This window comes from Pygoscelis adeliae, unplaced genomic scaffold (genome assembly GCF_000699105.1).
Source record: "Pygoscelis adeliae isolate BGI_AS28 unplaced genomic scaffold, ASM69910v1 Scaffold108, whole genome shotgun sequence".
Taxonomy (NCBI): Eukaryota; Metazoa; Chordata; class Aves; order Sphenisciformes; family Spheniscidae; genus Pygoscelis; species Pygoscelis adeliae.
This window is the reverse complement of record NW_008825498.1, coordinates 1,483,262-1,501,056: the sequence shown is the minus strand read 5'-3', so window position 1 is coordinate 1,501,056 and position 17,795 is coordinate 1,483,262. Positions and strand designations below refer to the sequence as shown.

The window sequence follows — 17,795 nt, the reverse complement described above, 5'->3', positions numbered from 1 at the left end:
CTACAGTGTTACGTGCGGTGCTTGGTGACAGGGTGGGCATGAGCTGCGGCGAGGGGCTGCAGTGGGTGGACGTGGATGGCAGCTCAATCTCTGCCATCACTCACCGACATTGTGTGCTGAGGGCCTGGCACCGCCTCATTTGTCATGAGGTCTGGGCTGGGTTCTCCCCGTGCCGGGAGGTTTGCCGTCGTACCCGATGCTCCTCCAGGCTTCGCTGCTCGCGGCAGCTCAGGGGCTGCTGCAGAGCCCTGTGTCTGCTGCGGGGCTGGACGAGGCTGAATCAGGCGTTTAAAAATTAAAGATGGCAAGAAACAGCCTGCAGTGGGGAGGATGGAGGAACAGAATAGGATAACATCAAGAGGCCAGAGGTGACAAAACAAACCGCAGCGTGGTTCTGCCACACTGGTGACCCCCCCAGCCAGAGCTGCCTCTGCGCTCTGTGCCCTGCACCACTTCAAAACACCCTGGGTGCTTCTCCTCTCCCTCGCCGCTAGCGCAGCTCAAACCAACCAGCGTTGCTGCTCCTCCCCGCGTACCTGGCAGCAGCGAGAGGCTCGTGTTCCTGCTCTGTGGGGCGATGGGAGCTTCCCAATCCAAGGCCACCTCGCAGCCAGCGTTGGGCTGGCGAGGGCAAGCACTTGGTGGCACATTCCTGCAGCGGTGAGCTGAGCAAGGGTCCCCAGGGCGGGCAGCCCAGCAGATAACATGTGAACGCCGGCTGTGCCAGAGCCCAGCCGCAGAGCACCGCGTGCAGCAGCCCCGCTTCCTCCCTCCCCTCCAAATGAAATGCAGCTGTGGAGCTGAGGGAGTGCTGTTCTGCCTTCCCCCACCCTCCGCAGCAGGTCGGGCCGGCTCCAGGGACTCTTCCCCGCCTTGGGTGGGAGGACAAGCTGCCTCCTGTCCCCCCGCACACCCGGGCAGGGCTCCTGCCTCTGCCACCCCATCTGTCCTGCTGCCTGCCCGACACCCACCGACCGCCGCAGGAGCCGTGCCACCATTGCTGCTGTTGCTCACGTTTGTTTAGGCTGTGGCAGTGCCTTGCAGCCTACTGGGGGGCTGGGATTTTCTGCTGAGTCCTGGGGGGGTCTCTGTTTGTCTGGGTCCATGTCATGTTTGTGCCCTGCTCTGTCACCGCTGTCGCTGAACACCACAGTCTCCTGCACTCTATGTAACGTCACGCTTTGAGTCAAACTGGCGATCTCATTGCTCATGATAAATGTTTTTCTTTTCTTTTTCTCGTCCCATGCAAGTGAGTGTGGCCCATCTCGTGTAACGACCTCTGCTTCCCTGCAGAAGTGTCTGTTGGGGATCGGCTTGTGGTCACTGGGCTGGGGAATAACTAATAAATGGGACATGATGATCTTGATTCACAGCTGAGCTGGTGAGCTGGTATGAGCTCGTATTATCTTCACTTTGGTTCACTTTTTTCTTTTTTTTTCTTTTTCCTTAGATCCCAAAACAGCCACTGAAACAGAAACAGAGATCTGTGCAGAGTGGGAGATAAAGACCATTACTAGTGCACTGAAAACCTACCTGAGGTAAGGCAGAAAAGCCTCATCTGTCGTGCAGCTTCGGGATGGATTCGGTGATGGTCTGGGGCGTTGCTGCCTGTTATTGCAGATCCTTAACGATAGCATTTAATAGAAACAAAGAAGAAACTGCTCTTTGAGAATTTATTCTGGCTTTTCCCTTGACCTTCCAAGCATGTTTGAGTAGGACTTGGGGAATCTGATCAGCTCTCTGAAAGATGCATGTATCATACAAACGTGATTTTAAAAGCTCATTTTGGGGTACCCTGCCTTGATTTAAGCTTTTCCCTAAGATCTTCACGATGGGCTTCCACCTAATGAGCGTGTGGCAGAAGGGGAGCACAGTGCTCCTCTAAGGGCTGTGGCTGTAGTGCTTTTTCAGAACCGGGTGCTGAGCTTTATTGTCGTAACAATTTCTGTATGCAAGTTGATGCCATTATCGTTGTGGGTTATCTTCCCGAAGGGTTAGTTTGTTGGCAGCAGTCAGCCTCTCATTATCCACAACATGCGTCTACCTGTCGCGACTGCGGCTTCTTGCTTGCTGTTCTGTGCATTGGGTTTTATTTGAGAGAGAGAGTGCAAGAGAGAGGCTAAATCCAATTAGGGTGATGAGTATAATTAGCTTGGTGGATCTCAGCCTAGAAAACCACAAAACACTACATAATTTTGCATGATGGCAACCTTTGCTCCAGAGTTTGAACTGTTTGCAAAGCAATGAAGAACGTCGGCAGCTCCAGGATGTCCCATTGAAGGGATGTGGAAATGGGAGGGGAGAATGGGGAATTTAATGGGAATGGTGACTGTTAAAGTTTTTGACTAGGCTTGTTTCTTTTTTTAATTTATTTTCAAACTTACTTGGAAATCATGGATTCACTAATGTACCGAAACTCTGTGTTACTGAAGGAATGCTAAAATGAAAAATTAATTTAGTGTGGCACAGAAAAGGGAGGAAGAATAAATCAAAGGTACTTCAATAGATCTTATTCCTTCTGACGGGGGGAATTAATTAGGGTTGCTATTGCTTAATTCTGCACTTTTAAGAATGGAGCTGAACTTATGGTAAGGGCAAAGCTTTATTTCTGTGGATTGTGTTACTCAGATGTGTTTTGTGCGTGTTACCTTTTTATCTTCCAGAATGCTTCCAGGGCCGCTCATGATGTACCAGTTTCAAAGGAGCTTCATCAAAGCAGCGAGTGAGTTTGTTGATGTTTATGGTACTGGTCTGAAGCGTAATTTGCAAGCAGCTGAGCATAACCTCTGCCCTGCTGCTTCCCCACTGACCTCCTTGTTCTTAAGTCCCAGAAAGTAGAATAAGAATGGAGAGACAAAGGGCATGTTGTTGTTTGGGAGTTACCGATGAAAAGGAAACACAGATGGTGCAGGGGGAGCGGAGAGCTGGCTGGTGGCAGTAGCTGCTGCTGCAGCTCTGTCTTATTTTGACCATCATCCGCCAAAATGAGGGAGGCCGTGGTTCAAACACCACCTACGGTGTTTTGATGAGATCGGTTGCGGTTCGGATGTCTGTGCCGCTTTCCTTTGGCCGCCCTGGGAGAAGGTGCTCTGTATGAGAGCAGGTAACTGTTGGCAGCTGTTCAGCCTGTGCAGACGTGGGTGGGAGCAGGGGGTCAGGAGGGCTCACGCGGTCCACGGCCACATCGGTGGTGGCCTCCTTGCACGGCTCCTGCTTAGGCTGTCGGGGCACGTCTGCCAGCACCTGCGGACCCAACCAGCCTGTTGAGGACCAGATGCTGCAACCTCACCGGGCGCTGTGCTGAGCACATCCTGATGGGGCTTGGGAACGCATTGAACGGGAACGTGCTGATGTTCCCATTGCTGGAACTGGAGAAACGCTCTGGTTACAGCCAGCCCCTTCCCTGATCGCAACTGGCTTTTCACATGGCGGGCATCTGCTCTCAGCTCACTCTTTCAGCCCATTAGTTTCTTCCTTTTGGAGACAACCGGTTGGAGTTGGTAGAAAGGGAGAGTGCCATGGAGAGTATCCGCAGCGTGCCTGGGTGTAGGGTGGAGTAGGGAGAGGGAGCCTTGGGTCCCTGGGATGTCTGTCGGTGTTAACGTTCGGGCCTGTATGTCTTCTTCCATAATAACCCCCCTGATGCGGAGATAAATAATTTTTTATTTCCAATGCAGAACTGGAGAATCAGGAGTCGAGGGTGTCAGAGATCCACAGCCTCGTTCATCGGCTCCCGGAGAAAAACAGGCAGATGCTGCACTTGCTCATGAACCATTTGGCAAAGTAGCTTTATGACTGATATGTTTTTCTCTCCTTTTTCCACTTCCTCTGAAAGTCAATAGTGGTAGAAAAGTTTCCTTGTGTGTGTGTGCGCGGTGTTGAGTCATATCTGGTTGGCGAGTAACTGGAAACCCGTGTGTGAGTGAAACAAGGGCTGACAGACGGAGCGGTGCGGGAGGGCGGGAGGGGGGCTTTCCCGCTGACCCACGTCCCTGCCGTCCCCTGCCTGTGCAGCCGTGCCCCAGCCCCGCGGCGGCAGGAGGAACCCATACGCTGCTGGGAATATAGCATTGCTGTTAATGGCATGGTAATGGGGTTTGGCTATCCAGAAGGCAGAGCAGAGGTTAAGCTCTTTACTGGGTTTCAGATCAAGCCTAGTATTAAAGGACTAAAAGCTATTTCTTTGCTACAATAGAAGACTACTCTGGGGCATATTTTCTGCCTTTATGCAACCTGATTTACCAATACTTCTAGGTCACCTTGAAACTTTTCGAGGGCAAAGGAATTGAATAATTTTTTTGCTTTCGGTGATAGAGCCGACCTATAATTTCCCATCTTCCTCCTGCTCCTGCAGGTTGCTGTGGAAACCTTTGATTAGTGTTTAAAAAGTGAAAGCATCATCAGGTGTTTGTGCCAGCCTCAAGGCTGCGGGGTCGTACCTGCCCTTGCTGTTCGCACCGGCGCTGCATGAGCAGGAGGGATTAGGCAGGACTTGAAAACCTGGGGAATGAGTTAATCGGCAGAACGGTTTAGAAGAAGGTCTGGGAGAACCTGAAGTTATCTGTTTAAGAGAAAAAATAACAAATGATACTTGAAATAGGCTTAAAAATGACTCCAGATGCTTTCTTATGACACGGGTTTGTATCTGTTCCATGGACTCCCCGGCAAGGCTGTTAAAAACCAAAGAGCTGGTTTAGATCTCGGCTTCAAAACCTTCTGCATTTACAGGCTCAAGCCAAGGGCCAGGCGGTTCCAGGTACTCCCATTGGCCAAATATGTGCAAGGAATCTCATAACCGCTTAAGTGCTTTTCATTTAAAGGAAAACCTCGTGGTGTTTGAGTGAGAGACATGGAGAGGGGAGGCAGGTAATACAATGGGTTTCATGCTGCTTTAGTAGGGAAGGAACTAAAACAAAACACAAACAAACAATGAGTGTAGTGGTGTGTGCTATATTAGGAAGAGAAACAGCTCATAGTGCTTATTTAATGGGAAAAAAATTATCTCGGAGAAAGGCAGGAAGCCGAGGAGCGAGAGCCTGCTCTGCAGAGCTCGCCGCCCTGCAGAAGCTGTCCCGGCCCTGGAGCCGGTGCTGATCCTGGGGGCATCCCGGGCTGCGGGGGCCAGAGGAACAGCCAGCCCCAGGCGCAGGCCCTCCAGCATCCCTCCTGCGTCAGTCCTGCAGCCCCTCCACGGCGGCTCTCCTGCCGCGTGCTGCGGGGCCGCCCGGCAAGGAGGACATTGCTCCAGGAGCACCAGGAGGGCAGCCTGGTCCGGGACTCATTGCTGCGGCTCTTGTAAATGAACTGGTTGAGGCAGTGGTACCATAAAGCTGGATTAAAGATGTTGCGGTGGAGATAAAGCTTCACATCTGCAGAAGATGTTTGGAGGGAGGGAGAGTGTGGCAGAAGGGATGGGGGCCTGGCTGTCCCGGGTGACCTGCGTGGAGAAGGGGGATGCTCTGGGGTGGGGACTGGCGGCCCTGGTCTGTGGGGGGGGGGCCAGAGATCAGGGCATCCACAGCTAACGTGGGCAAAACTGAAGGGCCCCTTTCTGGCCCTGCCAAGCTGGGCTGCACTTCTCGGAGGGGATTTCCTCATCTGTTTCTGTTTTTTTTTTTTTTTTATTTTAAGTAACGTTTGAATAATCAAGATGTGCATTTTTATCAGATGAGCTAAAAAAATATTTCTCACAGTATTACTGCAGAGATCTCTTACACTAAAAGCAGAACTCAATCTGTATCGGTCAAATAGAGAAAAAGAGTGTCCCGTGTTGTCTTACATCTCCTGGTTTTTTGGTTTGTGTGTTCGCTGTTGCTTACTGAAAAGGGACACGGAGCTCCTCGTGTGGCATGGGGCTGCCGTTAATAACAGTGACAAAACCTTCCTAATACAGCCGATACATTAAAAAACGGCTATTATTAACACAAATTAAACCACCACTTTGAGGTGGTTGAGCAGTGCACTTCCTTCTGCGCAGCAGAGAAGCGTCGTGGGTTTCCCGTGGCAGCTGGGTGCCCCCTGCAATTCGGTGTGCGGGCCTAAGGCCCTCGTCCCCCTGCGCGCCCCGCGCAGGCGGGGGGACGCCGGCGCTCCAGCTCCCGGGGAAAGTGCTGCTGCTCCCGGGCTGCGTCCCCCTGCGTGGGAGGGGAAAGGAGAGCTGGAGGCGGGGGGAGGACAGATCCCGGGGACAGGCACAGGCAGGGTGGAGGGAGGGGAGTGTATAAATAGAAAATGAAATTTATTTCTGCCTCTTGCTGTATCTCTAAGCCTATTTGCGCTGCCTCCTGTCTCATGTTCAGGTGTCCAGGTGATTATCCACTGTGAAATACAGAGCGTGAGCAATCCCTGTCTGTGTTCCTTCATCAGGAACGTAATGCTGCAAATTTCCTCCTCTGCTCTACAGACCCTGGTTCCAGTGAAACTTGCTATGATGATGTTATTCTTTGACCATGAGTAGGTGAAACCCTTAATATTCCTTCTTGGGACATGTTCACGCTGTCAGGATTCCTGTGATAAACCCAGCTGTGATTTACTGTTCCAGAAAGAGAGGAGATCTTTGTTCTGATGTTTTTCCAAGGGGATCTCTGCAGAAAAGCCTGAACACCCACAGTCCAGACCGTCCCAGTAAGCCCATGCCTGCCGCCGCTGGCCCTGCCACAGGCATGTCTGAGGATGCAGCAACTGAAGTTAGGGAGACTCTGGTCATCTTAAAAATCTTTCTCTCGTGGTTTTGGTCCTGAAAATGGTTTCTCTCGTGTCAGGCCAGAATAGCCCATGTCTTTCAAAGAATTGAAAGGCAAACCAGCACGTATCTTCTTCTGTTTCTTGTAGCTGTTTTAGTTACCAGAGTGTCTATTGCTTAGTCAGTCTGTTACTTCTTGCAGCTTTAATGTTTGCAGGGGATGGCTGGTGAGAGTGCTCCTTATCCCCTGCTTTAAAAATAAGAAATAGACTTTTTAAAAAGCTACATGAAGAACTGATGCCAGGAGACGTGGCGAGCTCGCTGTGCAAGCATGTGTGGTACCCGAGCACACGTGGCAGTGACACTGCCCCTTGCCACCGCGCGCTCCCCGCTCTCCCGAGTGCCTTTTCCAGCATCGTTTTTTAGCAGTTTGTGCCCAGCCTTCCCCGGGCCCGTCAGGGCAGCAGGCTCGAGCTCCACAACGGCGCGGGACTCCTCACACCATCTTCAGGGTTTTCTCTTTTTATTCTGGATTTTTTCCCCACTGTTTCTAGTTGGGAAAGGAAGAAAACAATACTTCCTCGGTGCTGCAGAGCACCTTGGGTGCAGCAGGCTGTCCCACAGCACGTCACCTAGCAACGCGCTCCCGCTTGCACGCTTCTGAGTTGTTTTGCTGCAGATATCTCCTTTTGGCCCAGCACCTATCTCCAAGAATGGCTACGCTGTAGTTTCAAATGCTTTTTGTCAGCAGAATGTGCCAGCTCTGATTAAACCAATATTTTTTTTTCTGCCAAATAAGTTAAAGCAGTTCAAAGTGAAGCAGAGGCGCGCGGTGCTGCCGAGCTTGCGGGTGGCTGCGCCGATGGTGCTGCTGGGAGTGGAGCTGGTTGCAGAAAATTGCCATTTTTGTTAGTGGAGCTGCGATATCATCCCTGTCCTTTTCTTCTCTTTTAACGTGCTTTCTCATTAAGTAATAAATGCTTTGGAGGTGCAGAGCAGGTTTTTGCTCTGATTATCTTTCAGATATTTAGGAATATTTTTTTTTCTTGGACACGATTTGACATTTGAGCCTTGCTTTGTTCTTGTGGCAGTGAGATCCAGGTTCTCCAGTACAGATGGTGCCATGCTTGTGCACCCGTCAGTGGGGCTCCCGAGACCCTCCCGCGGCTCTGCATCGCTCCGTGCACCGCTGTTGCTGCTCCGCGCGTCCCCCCGGCCCGAGGAGGAGCAGGGCTGCCCCTGCCTGAGCGTCCGCTCCTCGCCTGGAAAAAGGTCAAAACAATTAAGGAGGCTGCAGAAGAAATGCCTGTACGTGTATTTAGCAGAATTAATTATCTTTAATCATTCACAGCTGCGGCCTGGCCAGCAGTGACTAGTTCCCTTTGTTTTTGCTGCGGTGGTGTTTTCTAGTTTACGCGTTTTAACCAACATGATAGTGATTGCTATCTCTAGCACAAATTGTTTTCCACTTATTGGCGTGGATGGTTTCCATGGGCTCTGCAGGGCGGCTGCTATCAGCCACGGCCCAGAGATCCAGCAAAACCCACCCTCCATTACAGCCCCTTGGCGGGACGAGGCAGGGGCTGGACGCGGAACGAAGTGCGTTTCGGAGGGTGCTCTGCTGAACGAGGGATTGTTGGCAAAGGAGAAAAAGAAAAAAATCCTCCAGGTCTTCTGCCTAAAAATACAACCCGGCGCTTGTTTTCCTTCGTGTGGAGCAGTCCCGTCCTTGGCAGCCCCGTGCCGTGCTCCCCGGGCTGTGCTACCCGCGCAGAGACCCACGGGAGCCAGGGTCCCCGCCAGCGGCACGGCGCTTGCCCTGATGTGCTCCGTGCCTGCTGGCTTCAGGAAAGCCACCGAGGCACCTGTGCGGGGCTCGGGGTGGCTGCTTCCCCAGAAACGTGCTTTTGCTTGGGTTGTTTTCCCCGTTTCCCCCCGAATGTGCAGCCGGCGAGGAGGCTGACGCCTCTTGGCACAGCAGGTCTGATTTCATCCCCGTGGCAGCTGTTTATGCTGCTGTCTGGTAACTATTCATTTGCTTGATTTATGTATTACTTCCAGTAAGTCATTCTTGTCCAGGACATTCTGGAAATTTCCACTAGCCGCTGAGGCCTCTGAGATGCATTTCTCTCATATGCTCCTCGCCTGATTTGGCTGCCAAAAGAAAATAGCGAGCGAGCTCTCTGACCTTGCGTGGCCAGGCCAGGCAGCGATCCTCCCGCACAGCTGCCCGTTCTCCATGCTTCGGAAATGCCATTTTTTTGCCTGGCGCCTGTTTCTGATCCCTTTGGGTTGTGGCACTGCTGGGTGAAGCCCCGGGAGTTCGAGTGACCCAAAGGATCTGGGTGCTCCCGTGGGTAGCAAAAGGCACGTCACACGAAAGGTGACTCCCCGTAGGCACGCTCTGCCTTGCAGGAGCTGGGAGAATCCTGCCTGGGGCTGGTCTGTCCCCGGTCAGGCTCGTGCCTTTTTTTTCTTTCCTTTTTTTCCTTTTTCTCCTCCTGTTTTGTTTCTCTGCTTTGTGTCTTGGTTTGGAGCATCGGGTCCTGGCACCTGGGGAGCCGGGATGGGTGCTGCCGGGGGCTGCAGCCTGGTGAGCGCCGTGCCTCTGTCCTGTGCTGGAGCCAGTCCCATGCCAGAGCCAGTCCCATGCGGGAGCTGGTGCCGGTGCTGCTGGGCATCCCCAGAGCCGCTGTGCCGAGGCATTCTTGGTCCTATCTAATCCAGTACGCTGCCTTGCCAACGGCTGGGTTAGTGGGGAGGCAGGGAGGGGATGCTGTGGGGTGTGAGCCCAGCCCGGCTGCAGCTCCCCGGAGCTTCATCCCGACCGCGGCGGCCAGCGAGCGCCGGTGCCTCCAGGTCCATCACCTGCTGCTGTGCGTGGAGGTATAGATAGGTGTCGGTTCTGCTGTGTGCGTGCGTTGCCTATACGTACCCTAGGCGGGCAGGGCAAAAGGTGTGAACCAGCATACAGAGTGAGGAAGAAGGAAAGTTTAGGCTGATCATGCTAAAACAAAACAAAACAAAACAAGAACATCCTTGGTTTTGAAAATACAGTTCTAAGCAACTATTTTAAATCATCCTCTTCCCGATTGGAGCCAAGCCCACTCAGATCAATAAAAATCCCTTTTGTTTTAATGCTTTGACATGATTAGCAAGTATAGCCAGTTGTCTGTTTATTTTTCTGTTCCTGCGTGGGAAAAGCCAACCAACCAGCAGCAATGCAGCAGGCTCCCTGCGGGCAGCAGGGGAAGGGGGTTTGGAAGGAGCCGCCTGGGAGAGCGGGTGAAGGGGAAGGTAATAGCTTCGCAGCGTGCCGTGCCAGGGGCCCGTCCTCGCTCCCAGCTCTGAGAGGGCAGCCCGACGTCCTCTGACTCTCCGTCCTCCGTCGGATCGGGCTCTGTGCAAATTCTGGGATATTTTTAACGTTCGACGGTGGATGAGAGATTGCTCTGCAGATTAGTTTGAAATCTTAGTGCGCCTATCTTGCCTGGCTAATTTAATTACAGCATTTAACTGGAACCACCTGTAGCTCTGTGGAAAGACAAAGGCCGTGGAGGTCCGCAGTCCCCTGGCAGAGCCTCCAGCAGGGGCTGCGCTGCCTCTTGGGCTCCCCCGCGCTCACACGCCTTCCCAGCATTAATGAAATCTGCATGTTTGCTGTAATGTCTCCCTTGTTTTCTTAGCTTTTGCATTAGGCTCCTGAAGATAATTTTACCTTTAACACAGTTTGTTAGGTGGTTAGTTTTTTCAAGCAGGGAGCTTTGCAGAGAGGAATGAGCCTGCCCTGTGCCTTCTCCTGCCTCCCCGCAGAAATTCTGTGCATGCTCAGATCCTGCAAAGGCAGATGCAGCACTTAAACGTGGTCAGTGGGCGCTCAGACCTCCCCAGCCATCGCAGGCAGTCTCTTAGATGGTCTTGATCTGTTTGCAAATGGCCTGCATCCATTTTTCTTCTGCTACCACAAAATAATCCACTGGATTATTGATAACGTGCCAGTAGATCGGCTCCTTCCTCCTATTTGAGTTTGGAGTACATTACCCCAGACACACAGCAGCAGCACAGTGAGCGCGGTCCCAAGCTGCATTTGCAATTAGCAGCTGGGGTAACGATGATGCTGTGAATGCATTCCCTTGTTTTCCTGGTATTTTCTCTGCTCATGACTTGTGGTAAGGGGGATCCTTTCCCACCGCTGAAGCCCTTCTGTGGGAGGCAGCCCGTGCTCGAGGAGCAGCTCTGGCGTGGTGCAGCGGGTCCTTATGAACCATTCGTGCTTTGGATCTGGAGGTGTCAAAGCCTCGTGGGGCAGCAGCAAGACCTTTGGCTTCCCCCTGCTCTTTTTTCGTCTCTCCCTCGCATGCTTTGTTCGAGGAGCTGGTGATGTTCTCTGCAGAGCGGAGACCGCTACGGGCTTAGCAGGTACTGGTGGGGGCACGGTGTTGATGGGGGGCGTGCAGCTCCCTGGGGATGTGGCCCCGGGATCACTGGGCACACTGTACAAAGCACAAGGCTGGGTGCATGCCCTCCCCCTTGCCAGCTCTTGGCTCCCTCTTGCTCTTCTGGTTTTGTTTTTAATATGAGATTCTGCAGAATTAAAAAAAAAAAACCCAACACACAAAAAAACCTGTAGGTTTTTGCTGTGTTTTTTGGGCTTGGCTTCCTGTAATGTGTAAATTAGCAAAAGGTTTTGTTCTACTTCTGCAAATGAACTTTTAACCTCCTTAGCCTGGATTGTCAATAGATTAGCTGTTTGCATTTTCTGGTAGCTTTTTCTTCCATGCTTCTCCAAAAGGTCCTTATGTTTTCTGAAGGCTCCCCAGTTTTAGCTGGAGAGGAACGCACTTCAGAGACTGCAGCATCTCTCTTATCAGATTCTTCACAACTCTTGTATCTTCATTGTGCATAAGAGTCATCTCTCTAGATATGATAACGGGTGTCTTAAATTAGGTTAAAGCTTACATCACCAGCGCTGGCAAGACCAATCATTTAGTAGCATGTAACGCGGAGCGCGCTGGGTTTGCTGTGGAGTTTCTGTGGTTGAACATCTCTGCCGAGCTCCTGCCGGACAGCCGGGATCTCCGGGAGAAGCACCAGGCGTTTTGTGTTACCCAAGTGTGAATTCTTGTGGGCTTGCGTTTGAACTTTACGTTGTTGGATAGAGGTTGTTGATAATAATTAGCTGGATTCTTTTTAATTGTTTATCACAGTGAAGCTGAAACTATGTACAGAAACAGATTGAATCTAGAGTGAGCGAAAGATTTCCAATAAATAGCTGGCGTCTCTCCCTGGTGGTGTCTCCTCCGTTCCTGCAGACAGAATGGGACTTAGACATTTTAATGAGAGCTTCTCTAGATTGCTCTTTATGCTGAACAGACCCAGTACTAAATCAAATTCAATTATACGGATTTTAGTCAAATCTTTTTTCAGCAGAAGAAAGGAGAATAAAAGTCACCAGCGCCAAGATGTCTTCGAGCTGCGGTTTTCCGCGGGATGCTGGGAGTGATCCCCGGCCCAGGCTGGACCTGTCTCCTCTGTCCATCTTCAAGTGACTACACCGCACGTCTAGTCGAGGTCTAGACTTTTTGTAACTACGTTCAAACTTAGAAGCATATATTTTTAAAAACATTCTGCTGTTGTGTGTGAAAGGCGCACCTGGAGGAGTGTGGGGCAGAGGGTCTGAAAGCTGCTGTTTGGGGCTGGGAGGGCCGGGAGGCTCCAGGAGCCACTGGCCGAGAAAAACCAAATGCACTCACAGCTGCCATGTAGAAAAACCCTGGTGATGCCGGCACCCACGTGGGGAAAGGAGCTGGTGTGCGTAGGACATTCTCTGGCTTGGTGGTGATGCCAGGCGCACCAGGACTGAGCTGAGGGAGCCGGTCCTGCTTTCCATGGGCTTTACGTATGCGTGTACGTACAGATGTATGTGGGGCACAGGCGTCTGGAAATGCATTTCTTGGCTCCTGCTTCCTTGATCTAACTCACCCCACAGAGGGAGGGGGCAGGAGGGTCCATCCATCGGCTGCATGGGTGCCCTGCTGTGAGGTTGGGGATTAGCAGGTGGTTATTTAATTAAATTAAATAGTTACTGTACTCTTCTAATGTCGTTCCATGGAAGTTTGTTGCAGTTTGACGGTTATCTACTGCCATGTAAAGTAGGATGGGCATCGTGGGGTGAGGGGGTTTGCCCACATGTGTGTGTGATAGGGTGCACAAAATCTGGGGGGGTGTTATTTTTCCAATCATTGGGCAAAACCTTGTTCCACTGGCAAAGATGGGACAAGCATTTTACCTGCTGTTGTTAACCATGACTTTAGTTTATTCTACAAAGCTGGTTATTTCTGTATTCCCTTTCTTTCCATTTAAACAATTTTTTTAGGTATTCAGTGTTTTGGAGGGAAGGGCACTGACCTTGCATTTGTGGCGAATGTGCTCCAAAATACCTCTAAGGTGGAAGCAAAAAAGCCAAAAAACCTGCTTTGTTACTCTTCCCTGTGGCCGATGCACTTGCATGAATATACAGGTGTACACGAGGGTAACTTCTGCTCATTACCCTGCGGCCTGGCTCTCGGCTGTGAACTATTTCCCATGCCGCCCTGGAGGGAGAGCCCCCGGCGGGCTGGAGAGCAGTGGGAGCTGCACTTGCTAAAACCGGTGCTGGTTGTTGCTGGGAGGCTTTCTGGAAGCCCGTTTACTTTGGCTGTTTTCCATCCATCAGGTAGGCTTCGGCATGTCGCTTTCCATTGCGGCAGATCTTTCAAAGGATTTCTTGTTAACATATACTTGCTCTTTCAGGCTTTTATTGCCCCGCTGGCTATGTAGGTTTTCTCATTGCAGTGTGAAAGCATCGGCAATTTCTGTTTTCAGTGGAAAACCCGCCTGTGCAGCAGGGGCTTTGCTGGGGGCACCAGAGCTGGCAGCGTTCGTGTGTGGGACGGCTCTTGCAGGGCTGTAGGCACAGCTCAAGGCCGGCCAAAGCCCCACTGCAGCACGAGCCGCGGCGGCGGCTGTTGCTAATGAGTACAATAGCTATTATTATTGTAAAGAGGAAAGACATAATTAAGTGTAGCAGGCTGAAGTTATAACTGAATGCTGTACTTGCACATGTACAGCCAAAATTAAGGGAAGAAGCACAAGGCTGGTGGTTCAGGGTGTGGGGTATGGGGTACGGGAATTGCATTCACCTGGTGTTGCCTCTTGGTTGTGTGCTGTGAACGTGAAGTTGGCTGGTGTGGCATTGGGGTTTGGCTCCTGTAGGGAAGGCTGTAGATCCTCTGCGGTGCCCGGCGTGCTGTCCCGTGGGCTGCGGGAAGGGTGCCAGTCTCAAACAGGGCATCGCCATTGCGGGGTGGCAGTGGCACAGGGGACAACGTTTGCAGCCTTGGCAGCCCCCGTTCCAGCTCTGTCCGCGAGGGACGTTTGGGGGTGAAGTCCCCCTTGGCTGGCTGTATTTCTGCAGGTGGAAACCGCAGTGACACTTTAACATCAACTTGTGGCCGTGCCCGTGGCTTTCACCGGGGCGTCAGTGGAAACCCGCGGTGCTGCAGAGGCCGTGCCGGGGGGTGGGGAACATGCCAGCCCTGCGCCACTCACCCCAGCCGTAGCCTTGGGCTGAGGGTTGGTGGGTGAGCAGGTTTGGGATCCCCCTGTCAGTGCGTCCCCCTGAGATCTCCCATCAAGCTCAGCTTGCCCAAAGCCAGAGAGGATGGCTTTGGAAACCAGGTGACTTGGTCTGGAAAGCCTGAATCAGAGGAGCGTTGCAGCACCATATGTGTTTTCCTTGCAAGTCACAGCACGTATGGTATTCACACTGATTAGGCTTACCGATACTGAACTTCACATTTGGCCTCTGCATCTGTTCAGTGTGATATGAGCGCTGCTTTTTTTTTTCCTGGGAGTGAATCCAAGCATCCAGCTGTGGCCAGATTCACCCGGGAGAAAAAGAGTCTTGTTGGAGCAAGTCAAACAGCCAAGAAACAGTGCAGGCGCATGTTTCGTCCCAGCTCAGCAGGGAAACCCGAGAGCAATGCGGTTGTTTGCTGAAAACCCCTTTAATTCTCAACATTGCATCTGAAGGTTTTGTCAACTGTGTTCAGAAAGTTTCTCCTTGTCTTTGCTGGGAGGTTTTGTATTTCCCTGGTGATCTGTCCTCCTTTCGGATCCGCTGGCCTCCATCTGCATTCCTCAGTACTTGGCTCTCCCCGCTCCTCGCTCAAGTGGCGGTGCTGTAGAAGTTCCGATGCTGTAAGTCTCTGCAGCCTGCAAAAGCTCGGGCTGCGTACGGTGGTGTTTTGCCCATGTTCCTGTCCCTGTTCCTGCATGCTGAGAACATGCAGTGACCACATGGCGGCTGAGCGAGCCCAGCGAGCTTGTCCTCCCGCGTCTCCAGACTCCTCTGGCCCTTGCAGAGCTCCCCTCATCCAAGAGCAGCCCAGAAGAGCACAGGCATATCCAGAGCCTTAATAAACACAACAGGATAAATCACGGTTATGCAATTTGTAAGTGTATCGTTCCTGTGCGTGTGTGCCCTGGCTTGGGAGATGAAGTGGAGCTGGCCGTGCTCCCCGGTTCTCACTCACACGGCTAGGTGCCGCAGGCCACTGCAAATCCATCTCCCTGTCTCCTCCTCTTATGCACAGCACATGTGCCTTTTAGGAACGACTATCCAAATGCACGGTTGCCTGATTTAGCTACCTGGGACACCAGCGGTTAGTGCTGCAGGGGTAATTTCTTCTTAACATGCCACAGCCTTTTTGGTTCTCTTACTGTGAGCGACGGGTGGCATTTGTGTTTACAAGGCACTTGACGAAGAATTTCTATTTGCAGTCTCCTCCGTTTCTGATATCTAATATTTTCATGATTATTGTTGTTAGTCTTATTTTAAAACTTGAGCTGTTTGTTTCCTGACCCAAGGGTGCTTTTGACAAAACTTGGTATTGGGCTTCTCTGGTTTTGGGTACCAGGCATGGCATGGATGCTAGCGCTGTTCAGTCTTCCTTCCTAGCACAAGGAGGTGGCCGCGCACAGACAGGTTTCACAAGCTCTGCGTTGCAGCGCAGCGTTTTACAATGCGCCTGCAATAAAACGCCTGCTGCGCTCCCAGCCCTCGGACGGCGTTCCCGAGGCATGCGTGCTGCCGGGGCTGGGTGACCCGCGGTGGGTTTAAGCGAGGAGCGAGCAATCCCCAGGGACCTGCGGGGCCACTCTCTCCCCCAGGGCACAGCTCCTCCGGCCCCTCAGAGAGGAGCCAAGCCAAGCAGTGGGAGCCGCTGGTGTGGCGGTCAGCCCGGCCCTCACCCGGCTCCTCGCCCAGCTCTCCACCTACACGCTCATCAGCTGCAGCCCAATTAAACTCAATAATGTGCAGGGATGACTTGAATGCACCCAGGAACATTTCCCAGAACTCATTAGATTTTATCCGATAAATACCACCAATTGTGTGCGCTAGCAGCCGCCTGCTCTCTGTCCGGCAGCGTGCGCGATCCAAATTAAATGGATGGAAGTGGGGGGAGCTGAGGGGGCAGGGACACTGGCGGCGGGGTTTCGGCCGGGAGACCTTGCCGGCGCCCCCCCCCGGGGGGGGGCGCTACCCCCCCCCAGACATGATTCGCTTTGCGAGGACCCGGTGGGAACACGGCTGCTGCTTTGGTTGGGTCTTGCCGGCGTGGGTTAGTACAGCTCTTCCACATACCAACTCACTCATGACCGAGTGGATGGTGGATCCATAGATGCCCCTGTCGCCCAGCCTGGTGTCTGCATTCTCAGTGCTTTTTATCTTTCATTCACGTCCAGAGTCAAATGTAAGTGTTTAATCTGTAACAAATTACCCAGAGCAGCCTAAATAATTTTGGGGATTGCTAGCCCTCTGCATGATTGGCGTTTCATGTTAAATAGAAGCTCTAATGGTGGTGGTAGACATGAAATATATTTTTACCTGTAGCAATATGAATTAGCTGCATTATTTTCCATCCTATAAGGTCTTGTTAGGCCAGCCATAACAAGCACTTTGTTTTCAAAGGTTTGTCCCAGGCATGGAAATAGAAACACTCCAGACTTTGCCTTTGTTCTTTTTCAGATGTTTGTTTTCTCAGAGATTTTTCTCTGAATTGGGGAAGATATTTGAACTAATAACAGCACTTTTTGGCTGAGGCTTATATACATGTATTTTATATATAAAATATGAACACAAAGTAATTCCAGCCACAGATAGCAAGAGTTCTGTGGGGAGCAGAGCCAGGTGCCCCACGTGGCATCCCCTGGAGAGGACGTTGCTGCCCATGGAGGTGTGTGGTTGCCGGTGCCCAGCGCGGCTGGGGCAGCGGGTCAAGCAGTGTGTTCACTGAGGTAACAGCACGTACCAGCAGGACCGTGTCCACCAGTATTAAATAATCCCACTGATGCCAGTTCACAGCCCAGAAGTCTCAAGTTCATACATTTTTTGTTGCCTTTGGCTCTGTGCGTGGTGTTAAGCTGCGGTGCCTGCAGCTGCTGCTCGGCCCCCAGCGCTGGGCTGGTGCCGGGTCTCGGCCGTGTTACTGGGAGGAGTGGGCAGCTCCCACGTGCTGCACCCGAGCATTCTCTGCTGCTTCTGCAACACAGGTTTATTTGTAGGTCTCTGGAGAAGCAAGTGAGTTCTTAATTGGATTTCTATGAAAATAAATATGAGCTGTTGACCAGGCTGAAGAAACAAATCATTAATGTCTGTAAAATAAAAGAGGGCCAGTGCAGCACTTCCCCCAGCCTGCAGCACCTCCAGCTCCGCTGCATTTCTGCTCTGTTACATGATGCTGATTGCAAGCCATTGCAACAAAGAAATATTTACTGTTCCTGTATGCTTTCTCTGCATTGAAGCTTGACTACCAATTACTCTGTATTAAATTATGTTTGGTCATGCTGGTGATTATACAGTATCCAAGCAACCCAGGCATAATCTAATTTAGAATCATAGAACCATTTACGTTGGAAAAGACCTTTCAGATCATCGAGTCCAACCGTTAACGTAGCACTGCCAAGTCCACCACTAAACCATGTCCCTTAGCGCCACATCTACACGGTTTTTAAATACCTCCAGGGATGGCAACTCAACCACTTCCCTGGGCAGCCTGTTCCAATGCTT

The 17,795-nt window shown here is 51.8% G+C and overlaps 1 protein-coding gene across 1 annotated transcript in view; it reads left to right on the top strand.

Annotated features, from left to right (window-relative positions):
• Positions 1-17,795, top strand: part of ARHGAP26 (Rho GTPase activating protein 26) — a 132,063-nt gene that overhangs the window by 58,950 nt on the left and 55,318 nt on the right. The window contains exons 14-16 of the mRNA XM_009331385.1: positions 1,451-1,538; positions 2,664-2,722; positions 3,678-3,783. Coding sequence (XP_009329660.1) covers positions 1,451-1,538; positions 2,664-2,722; positions 3,678-3,783 — 253 coding nt within the window. The remainder of the gene's footprint in view (positions 1-1,450; positions 1,539-2,663; positions 2,723-3,677; positions 3,784-17,795) is intronic.